The sequence below is a fragment of the Otolemur garnettii genome, unplaced genomic scaffold (genome assembly GCF_000181295.1).
Source record: "Otolemur garnettii isolate 467f Iridium unplaced genomic scaffold, OtoGar3 scaffold00084, whole genome shotgun sequence".
NCBI lineage: Eukaryota > Metazoa > Chordata > Mammalia > Primates > Galagidae > Otolemur > Otolemur garnettii.
Window position 1 is genome coordinate 7557652 of NW_003852479.1, and position 11180 is coordinate 7568831.

At 42.2% G+C, this 11180-nt stretch overlaps 1 protein-coding gene across 1 annotated transcript in view; it reads left to right on the top strand.

Moving 5' to 3' along the window:
* The first annotated feature begins 1396 nt into the window (after positions 1–1396).
* Positions 1397–11180, top strand: part of SEC62 (SEC62 homolog, preprotein translocation factor) — a 27707-nt gene continuing 17923 nt past the window's right edge. The window contains exons 1-3 of the mRNA XM_003794655.3: positions 1397–1472; positions 9957–10065; positions 11007–11112. Of these exons, the coding sequence (XP_003794703.1) occupies positions 1437–1472; positions 9957–10065; positions 11007–11112 (251 nt within the window). The 5' untranslated portion in view covers positions 1397–1436. The remainder of the gene's footprint in view (positions 1473–9956; positions 10066–11006; positions 11113–11180) is intronic.

Here is an 11180-nt window from a genome sequence, read left to right on the forward strand (position 1 = left end):
GGCAGTGAGAACAAGGGGACATTAAATTAAAACTCTTCTGAACAAGGTGGTGGAGCAGTAACTTGAGGGGGTCACTGGCCACACAGATTTTCACTCCCTACAATTATCCCAGCCTAACATTTGGCATCAGGAGGCACTCAATATCTACCAAATGCAGTAATATTTTCATTACAAGCCAGGTCTCCTATGAAACAGTCCAGAGTTCTCCAAATCTAACAGCACAAAACAGATTCATCTTTCTGGGTGAGGAGAGAGACTGAAGGAAAATAAAGCCATTTCATATTCTGTATTATGTTTTGGGTATATCAGCAAGAATCTTTACTTCTTTCTCCTCCCTTCCCTGACTACACATGCCCAAATTATATATCATAGAAGAGAAAGACTAAATGGCTTATCAGAGACCAGAATTGCACCCAAAAAGAACTTCAGCTACCTTACTTTTTTAAAAAGACCAGGCATCAAGATGCCACAGTGCCTTAATTACACATTTCACTGTTAGATTGAGCACATAATATAGGAAACTTGCAGGATTTTTAAACGGCACAACAAATGTTTACAACATAACATTCAGTGATAAAAGCAGGTTATCATATTGCGTGTGATCTCAAACTAGGGAATGGGAAATGGACAATACGAAGGAAATACATACGGTAGGAATAAACACTAAGAGAAAATGGACACGAATAAAAGAAATCTGAGTGGCAAAATTGCGAGTTTTTCTTTCCTCATCTTATTCTTCTGTATTTTCCCAGTTGTCTACAATCATAAATGCTGTAAAAATCTCCATAAAGTCACGGGAACTGCTTCCTGGCCACCCAAGCCCCCTCTCGTTGGCCTAGGTGGCCCTGAAATAACATGTTGCGACCCCCGCAGTTGCCGGGACTCAGGCAGCCCGCAGCCTCCCGCGCCCGGCGGCTCAGGCCGCGCGGCACCTGCCGGGCCTCCCCCGACCCCGGATTCCGACCCGGAGTCGCGAAAAGCGACGTGAGGACGGGGCGGGGGGGCCACGCTCGTCAGGGAAAGGCAGCCGGCTCAAGCACGGGCTCCGCCGCCCACCTCCTGCGGGGCCTCGGCGGAGTCAGCTCCGGTCCTCACCGTCCGAATGACACGTCCCCCCGGGCCGTGTCGGGCTGTCACGGGACCCGCCGCGGGTGGGGACTCCGGGCCCGGCCGCTCCCGGCGCGCGCCTGGCTGAGGGGCGGGGCCCGCTCTGCACGTGAACGGCCTCGCAGGTGACAGACGCTCCGCCGGGCTGCACAGGCTGACCCACTTCGCGCTTCCTCCGGCCCCGGCCAGCGTCCGGCGCTCACGGCGGCGCGGGGCGGAGGGACCAGGCCGAGGCCGGCGGGGGCCCGCGCGTTACATAACGGGCCGCGCGCTCTCGCGAGACTTCGCTCCCCCTGTCACGTCAGAGGGAACCGGGCGGAGCGGCCAACATGGCGGAGCGCAGGCGACACAAGAAGCGGATCCAGGTAGCAAAGCCGAACCCCGGGGTAGGGGTTTCAGCGCGGTCCAAAGTGGAGAAAGCGGGGAAAGCCCCTCGGAAGGGCGCGCGAGGGCGCGGGCGAGGCGGGCCGGGGTCCCGCCGCAAGGCTGCCGCCCGCGGGCCGCGTCGTCGTGAGGGGCCTGCGGGGGGGCGGTGTGGCCGCGGCGGACACCGAGGCCGAGGCTGCGGGGCCGCGGCGTGCAGCAGGCAGGCGCCGCGCTCGGCATCGGCGGCGGGTCGCGGGCCTGAGCCGGAGGTCGGCCCCTCCGGGGTGCAGACGCCGGCCCTCGCGGGGCGCGACTCTCCGCCCAGCCCAGCCTCTGTCCCGGCCGTCCCTGAATTGGGCCGCGGGAATGGGGATAGCGGGAGGCGGAGGACTGGCCCGAGGCAGCCGGTCCTTTGTGTATGAAGGGACAGTGGCGAGGGAACGTCTGGATCTGCTCATCCAGATGTTCAGCCGCGCCGCCGCCTCCCCGGCGCTGTCGGTGCAGCGCGGGGCCGCGGGCTCTTCCCGGCGCCGCGTAAACAACCACAGCCCCTGTGGCTGCGGCGAGGTGGCGGGGCCCGGAGCTTCACCGGCCCGTGTGTCGCCTCCCTCACCTGCACCACCCCGTCCCTCGTAACGTGTGCATGGCACTTGTGCGTGCCTTCCTTGCAGCTTTCCACCCGTGTTTGTTCTTTGCCAAGGGGGTTAAGTGTGTACAACATCTCGGAATCCGGATGTTTTTCGCTGGTCTCATCAGCTCACGTGCTTGAGAAGCCTAAGGTGTCATTAATTGGTAACGCGTAGTAAATCGTTAACATGCTAATCACAAGTGGTTGTCAGTGCCTTTCTGTTTCTTACCGTGTCATTGCTTGGAATGACTTTTTCTGTCTTCTGTTTTATCCCTCCATATTTTTAAAGGTTTACCGATTTGGGGGCCTACGGGTGTTTTGAGTGGTGCAAGTTAAAATTCTGGAAACTTTTAAGTACTGTGAAAAACATAGACATAATCAGAAAATTTGGAGTTTTGGAATTTGGTAGGAATAAGAAAGTTCTGAACAGGGTAGCGAATGGAATTAGCAAAAGGCAAATTCCAAATTCAGATGGCTCAAGTCAGGGCTTAAGTTCAGTAGAAGTTGTTTCTAATTATACTGTTCCTAATCTTTTAAGAGTTTAGTGTTATTCTGACATGGATATACCATATTTTATTGGAATTTGTATTGGAATTGTCAGATTTGTGCTTACTGAAGACCTTGTAGTTACACCCGACAGTATATTTATGTCCTTTCATGTGCATTGTTTTACACTTTCAACTGCTTAATGTACAGGTGATATAATTCACTGTTTAAATAGCTACTCTATTTCAGTTGTGATATTATATTAAACAGATAGGTAATGAGTACGGTATGGTACTGTCCTGACAGTGAGCCAGATGGTTTGTTTATATCCAGCTCTACCAGCTGTTAGCTGAGTAACTTTGAGCAAGTTACATTTTATCTCAATTATTGCATCTATAAGAAGAGATATTTACCTTAAAAAAAAAAAACCCTCAGAGATGTGGGATTGCTATGAAAACAATAGGTAAGTCTATGACTTAATGTAAAGTTATAAAAGATATTAAAAATGCTTGGCACACAACCCCTCCTCTATCCCCCCCTTGCCCTGGATGAAGGATTTAGGTTGGATTGTTATTTTGGTTTTTATTAAGCACTCTTTGATATGCTGAAGAAAGATTAACAGCAAATAAACCATTCGGTTGTGAGTTATATAAAGTATTGCTCTTTACTTTCTATTATTTATTTGAGGCTTGATTGACAAAAATTAGCAAGTTTTCTACATGGCTATATAGAGTGTGGGCGATCTTGGAGTACTACTTTTATGTAGTCTCACAAATTTATAAAATGTTAAAAAAAAAAAAGATACAGTTATATCTTTCCAGAGAATCAGAAACTCTATAATACTGATATCACTTATGATAAAAAGATAAAATACAATGAAAAGTTGAGAGTTTAAGTGACAGAAAAGATTCCATTATAGAACTTTTAGGCAAAAAGGGCTGCAGTATCAGCTGAGCTTCCTATTCGTTACTTAGTGTTTCATGCTTAGGAAAGATTTTTATGGTTAATGGATTCAGTGACTTTGAACTGTAATTTGTACGTTGGGCAGAAATGTAGGTGAAAAGAAGTACGTGTGTGCGTGTGTGTGTTTGTGTATGTGTACGTATACATGTGTGTATACATATGTATCTATAGCTAATTTATGCTTTTTGCAGTGCAGCATAATTTCAGATTCAAAGTTTAAAGGAAGATAATTATTGTCACGTTCCCTTTTTGAACTCACATTACTGATCACTAAAAACCAGAAGTGAACTACATGTTCATTGACATAATATAAAAATGTTAATGATTAAGATTCTCAGATTTATCTCAATCCAAATTGATGAAACATTTGAAAATAGTTTTAAGTTATTAGTAAATGCAGTTCTATAAGTTTTTAAGGACATGGGTAACTTCAAAAGTTACAAAGTGCTTACTAGAAGCATTGATCTGGAATCATGGTCATGAAATTTTAGAGTTGAAAAGCTGGTAGACTTTGTTTGGAATCCTTGTTCACAAATTCATTCTTACATAAAAGCAGAATAGTGGGCTCAGAGCTCACTGACCTCACTCAGTACCTTCATTTTACAGATGAAATGAGGTCCAGTGAGGTTTATGTGACTCAACCTAGGATTATTAATCAAGATAGTAAAACCAAATTTAGGTCTTTTAATTTTAAATTGAATGTTCTTTTTATCTCATCATTGATAAACATAAGTTGCTCTGAAATACTTTAATCGTGAAATTTTATATTAGATTATACATAAAGACTTAACATGACTCATCCCTGCTAAAGAGAATCATCTCATTTAGTACTTTGCTTATATGTAAAGTATCCACTGGAGTTTTGAGACAAATGGCTTACTAGTTCTTAGAACTTTTATAATATTATCAGTTAATTTTTGTTGTACTCATCTGTCTCTCTGGCAATAAAATCCTAATATATCATGGGTTCATGTGCTAGATGTCAGGAAAGGGAGGGAAAGAAAAAGTTTACAGCTCTAAAGCCAGACACAGATCTGAGTCTCAGAACATTCTGAAGAAAAGGGAGAGAACCAAGGAAGCCAATCCTAAGTCTGAATCCTCCCCTCACAGTTTACTGAAAGGGTTTCCAGTTACCTACCTACCTACTGCAAAACGGGGAATACTGTCAAAGTGACTTGGAGCGGTGTAGAAGGGCACTGCCACAGTTGAGATACAGACTCTTGTAAAGCTCTGCTACAGTGTTTCCCCCGAAAACAAGACACTATCTTATATTTCTTTTTTCTCAGAAGACACACAGTAGGACTTATTTTCAGGGGACTCCTTCCTCTCCTTACCGAAATGCATGGCGTGGCTATGCAGATACGCATATCTGCATAGCCACGCCCATCACTAGGTCTTATTATTGGGGTAGGGCTTATATTTAACAAATGCGTAGAAATCCTGCTAGGGCTTATTTTTTGGGTAGGTCTTATTTTCGGGGAAACACAGTAGTAGCATGCTATGTGACTTGGAGCAGATGATTCATCTAAGATCCCACCAGCTTTCAGGTTTTATTTTGTTAACCTACTATTTGCATCTTCACAAATATGTTATACTGATTGTATAAAGATACAAATTCACAATTAACAAGGCTTTTTCTTTTTTGCCCAATTCACTGTTGACAGGCCAGCTATGCTTCTATCAGAAATGATATAAGATTGAAGCTTGTGGCATCCTTACTTTTGATCAATTATTTTTTCTTAAAAAGGTTAAGTATGGGCAGAGATAATGGAAATTTTATCTCTGTTTCATTATAGAGTTCTAGTGTTGATGTATTTTAAGTAAAAATATAAGAGCATTCTTTCCAAACTTTTTTTCTTTTTCTTTTTTTTTTTTTTGAGACAGCCTCAAGCTGTCCCCTGGGTAGAGTGCTGTGGCATCACAGCTCACAGCAACCTCCAACTCCTGGGCTCAAGCGAGTCTCCTGCCTCAGCCTCCCAAGTAGCTGGGACCACAGGCGCCCGCCACAACGCCAGCTATTCTTTGGTTGCAGCCGTCGTTGTTTGGCAGGCCCAGACTGGATTTGAACCCGCCGCCTTAGGTGTATGTGGCTGGCGCCTTAGCCACTTGAGCCATAGGCGCTGAGCCCAGACTTTTAAATTAAATAATGTTAGACTGAGCTGGCTTCTTGGTATTTTGATGCAAAGAAAGGGATCCTGCCTATACTTCTAAACTTACTGGCTCTTAGCTTCCTTTCTAAGAAAGGTGTGCTCGTTCGTTTGAAGACTGATGGGTTGTTTTCCCTTTATTGGTTGGTGCTGCTGTTCCCAGAAAGCCTTCACTTGTTAGAAGACTTCCAGAAAGTTAAGAAAATATCCTGTTTACATCAAAAGGAAACAAGTGGGAGAGTACTGTAGTCCAGTGTATAAATAAGAAGGAGATGAGACTGTTTCATGCCTCTTGGGCTGCAGATGGGGAGCAGTGCAGTGAAGGTCCAGGCAGGCCCTTCTGTCTAACTGGGTTCAGGGTTCCTGTTCTGAAGACACTCTTCTATAACAGTCATTCTTTTTGCCTCCAAAGCCCCAGCAGGTGGAACAAATTATATTATTGTCACCAAAGGCAGTGTACAATATGGATACCTTATTATAAGTTACTGATACCTTAAGAAAGTATCAAGTTCACAGATTTGGTGTACTTGAAAGTCAGTTGTTAAAATAAGATTTAAGGCTGGGCATGGTGGCTCATGCCTGTAATCCCAACACTCTGGGCCGCCAAAGCCGGTGGATTGCCTGAGTTTACAAGTTCGGGAACAGCCTGAGCAACAGTGAGACTCCATCTCTAAATATAGCTGGGTATTGTAGCCGGTGCCTGTAGTCCCTGCTACTCAGGAGGCTGAGGCATAGAGGATCACTTGAGCCCAAGAGTTTGAGGTTGCTGTGAGCTATGACACCAGAGTGCTCTACCGAGGGTGACAAAGTGAGACTCTGTCTCAAAAAATAATAAATAAAATGAGATTTAAGATTTTGTGCATGCATGTAGTATCCAGTTCCCTGCTGCATAATGTGGAATGAACTTTTCAGGTTTTCATGTATGCTAATATTTAATCAGATTTTACGTGGAATGCCTCTGTAAGCAGTCAGTAGAGAAGTACATTTATGTCTGGGTTCAGTAAATTGTATAACTGAGTGTATGAGTGTGTGTCATGCCTAAAATTGACAGTCGTTTTCTAGAATCTCCTCACAAATTTCCTGTTATTGAAAAACTGTTTTTCATTGATGAAGTTAGAAATCTGACATCTTTTCCTAGCCATTTCACTCATCCTTTACTGAGTCCTATCTGTTCTACATTTGAAATGCTTCAGTATCTGGGGCGACGCCTGTGGCTCAGGGAGTAGGGCGCTGGCCCCATATACTAAGGGTGGCAGGTTCAAACCCTCCCCAGCCAAACTGCAACAAAAAATAGCCGGGTGTTGTGGCGGCATCTGTAGTCCCAGCTACTGGGGGGGGGGCTGAGGCAAGAGAATCACCTAAACCCAAGAGCTGAAGGTTGCTGTGAGCTGTGACACCACAGCACTCTACCTAGGGTGACAAAATGAAGCTCTCTAAAAAGAAAAAAAGAAAAAGAAGAATGTTTCCCTATCTAAACCCCTCCCCATCCCTCGTCCAGTGTTGTCCCAGTTCACTTGCATCTCACAGGACTCTGCTCATCACTGTTCTCATCTCAGGCACTTGTTTTTCGATTCATCCTATGTACAGCCACCAGAACAACATGTAAATCATTTCTCTAATTACGTCATTCAATTCTAAACCTACTAACAGTCTTTCTGGTACTTATGGGGTAAAGTCAGGCTCTTTGTCTCTGCTGTATTCCACTTAAACAGACTTTACGTCCCAGCACTTCTGATCTTGCCTCTCCTGGAGCCAGATTTTCAGCCACAGTGTTTGTGCTCCTCATTCAGTTTACTCAAAACTTCTTCATCTTTCAGAATCCAGCTTCCTCTTTCAAGAGATCTTTTCTGGCTGTTCCATCCAGAACATTGATAACCTAACTCCTACTTTGTGAACTTCTAAAATATTTTTCTAGCACTCCTTTTGGAAAATAACAATTGCTGCTTTTGATAGTTATGTAGCAAAGTATCATGTCTCACAAATCTTTGTATTCACTGGAACATCCAGAGATTACAGGGTAAGCATTCTCTGTGTCTTTGAACAGTTTACAGTTATTCAGACTTCTCCCCCACAATTTATAAATAAGTATATCCCAGTTATCAGTTAATTACATAAATTTTAAATTGACAATAGATGTGTGAGGAAAAAATTGAGCATATATGGATGTGATTTTAAGCTAGAATTGATTTCTATAAACCACATATGGTATTTTCAACTATTTATGTTACTACATTTTCAGGTATATAAATACATAGAAAAGTATTTACTAATAGATAAGGTTCCTAGAAGTCAGTATGTTTATACAAAAATATTTTCATTTAATGTATATGATACCAAGACACATTAACATACTTTATTTAGCATGGTTTCAAAATTTTTGATAAGGAATTTTCACCTTTTACTACTTAGAAAGTGTATTTTATAGTTAGGCCTCATTAAATCATTATGAACTTTGTTGATAATGAACTTGAAGTGTTAAATTTTAAACTTGGAATATTTTAAGATTCTATTTTTGTGGTATATATATATATATATATTTTTTTTTTTTTTTTTTGAGGCAGAGCCTCAAGCTATCCCCCTGAGTAGAGTGCTGTGGCATCACCACTCAGAGCAGCCTCCTGGGCTCAAGCGAGTCTCCTGCCTCAGCCTCCCAAGTAGCTGGGACCACAAGTGCCCACCACACACCTGGCTATTTTTTGGTTGCAGCTGTCATTGTTGTTTGGCAGGCCCAGGCTAGATTCGAACCCACCACCTTAGGTGTGGCTGGTGCCTTAGCCACTTGAGCCACAGGTGCCAAGCCAGGTATATATTTTTATATATAAACATAAAGGTTTCTATTTCATAAATACTTGGCTTGTGCTTTTAATTTTTATTGCCACAAACAGCCTACAGCTGGTCGCATCAGACTTGTAAGAATCATGCACTATTGATTGGGCTACTGAAAGCAGAGTAGTCAGGAACCAGACACAGGAAGAATGGGAGCTGTAGCTGACAGATGGGCTCAGTGGCCAAGTACAAGTTTTAGCCTCCTTATGTAACAAATCACTCCTTTTGTTTGTTGATCTTTATTCTCCTCCAACATAACTGAATTCAAACTTATCTGAAATTTAGAAAAATTTGACATAAAGATAGATAATTTAGGTAGAGTATTTTTTCTATTTTGCATATTAGAATTTATTGCTTGAAACCAGTCTTTAGCATTAATTCTTCTCAGCATCCTAGATTCTTGCAGATAATTCTTTGCTAATACTTGACATTTTATTCTTTTTAGACACAGACGTTCCTGGAGTCATTCACATTTAGATTATGTACACTGCTGGAAATGCTGAGTGTTCTATTATTGTGCTTAAGTATGTAATTAAAAACAGTGCTTAAATGTAGTGCATTTGTCGAATAGCTTACAGCAATAAGACACTTTTAAAAGTTTGTAATAAAATGTGTCAAATGTAGACTGCCTTCGTTTTCTTCAGTACATGGGAGAATAAGTTACACAGGGATAATTGTCAAATTTAAGAAGTTCAGAGTGAAATAGAATAAAGGGGAAATGGGGCAGGATGAGCAATGAAAAAATAATGGGAAATGTGGGGAAGGTCTAGAAGAAACCAGGGGAGAATGAGAGCAGCCTTCCCAAAGCTGCCTTGTCAGTTTACTCCACCAGTCACTTCTTTGGATAGTAGGGTCTCTGTTTTTGCATGTTTTTATTTTTGCCTTACCCTTACTGGGGAAAAGAAGAACACAAGGTGGGAAGTGAGTCCCAGACGTGTCTGCAGCCCCCAGGGAAGAGAAGGGACACTGTAAACATCTCAGGGCTGGCCTGGCTCACCCGCAGGGGCAGCCTGTCCTGGCTGGTTTTGAGCGCCCTCGGGGATCACTGTCCAGGACCCACATCTCAGCTGTTATTTCAACTTTCAGGTACCTGTTTCTGTTTACTTTGACATTTGGGCACGCATCATTGACAACATGTTGTCTTTTTAATTATTCTTTTGTGGCTTGTAAAGAGTCCATACAAAAAGAGCGAAGGTGAACTAATGCAAAATGGTTGCCACACTGGAGAAACAACTCAGATGCCTGATGGTGGAGAGCAGGAATTGCTTCATCAACTTGTATTTGACAAACGTAGTTTAAGTCTCCATTTTGTGTTTTCTGTACACTACCAAGGCTTCTATTCCACTCAAAACGAGGACAGATTTGTAAATTACTCTTCTGTACACGGGTTTCTCAGGTGAAGGATTGTGCTAAAGCAGTGCCTTGTGTTGCAGGAAGTTGGTGAACCGTCTAAGGAAGAGAAGGCCGTAGCCAAGTATCTTCGATTCAACTGTCCGACGAAGTCCACCAATATGATGGGTCACCGGGTCGACTACTTTATAGGTAGGGCTGTGTCAGTACAGTCATTAGTGTACATGTCTTAGGACGTTGCCTAAATTTGGGGTGCATACAAGTTCTTAAAATGCTTTCCAGGTATGATTCTTGAAGCTGGTGACAGCCATATGCCAGTTCATTATTCTGTTCTTTTTATGAATGAGAATGTCTATAATAAAAGATAAAGTGCTTTTTAACAATATATTTTAGAAGTTTTAAAAATACGATTTATTTTAATTGTACTGCCTTTTGTTCAGTTAGTACATGTACTTGAAACTAATTGGGAGCTTTGGTTTTTTACATTATCTAAACAACACCATATTATAACCTGGTTATCTTTTATAATATAGCCCTGTAGCTTATAAATAGTGGTTGAATTTGCCTGTTTCATAAATTAAAATTGAATTGTCAGTATAGAGAAAAGTTCCTTTATCTTCTCTTTCTTTAGTGTTATTAATGGTTTTGGCATTCATTAAAAGTTTAGAAAAAAGACATGCTCACCTCCTTGGATCTAATATATTTAGTTACTTCTCATGAGAGCAGTAAATTGTTTATGGAGTTTATTTTTCAGCAGGTTATAGTGAACCTTGATGAGAATTTTTATGGTTAGAGGGAGAAGGTTTTTGGTTTATCCTATATTTGATTATGATTAGTTAATAAGGGTCATAGTTACATATAAATATGTTGAATTTTTGAACACTTTCTCATGATTTTGTCTTTCTTTAGTATTTCTGAATGCCATTAATTTCCCAGTATTACTTTAAAAAGATAATGTATTTCACAAGTTGAGGTTTTGAGGAGCTGTTACCATGATCCCATCAGACTTAATTTTCTGTTGAGGTTGATTTTCTTCTCTGCCAGAATATTGAAATTTTATAAAATATTATCATATTGAGACAGGCATAAATTACCATGTTTACTAAATTAAAAATAATGAATTTCTTTTTTAGCTTCAAAAGCAGTGGATTGCCTTCTGGATTCAAAGTGGGCAAGGGCCAAGAAAGGAGAGGAAGCTTTGTTCACAACCCGGGAGTCTGTGGTTGACTACTGCAACAGGTAGTGTGCTTGTCAGTCTGGGGTTGACTGCTGCAACAGGCAGTGTGCTTGTCAGTCTGGGGTTGACT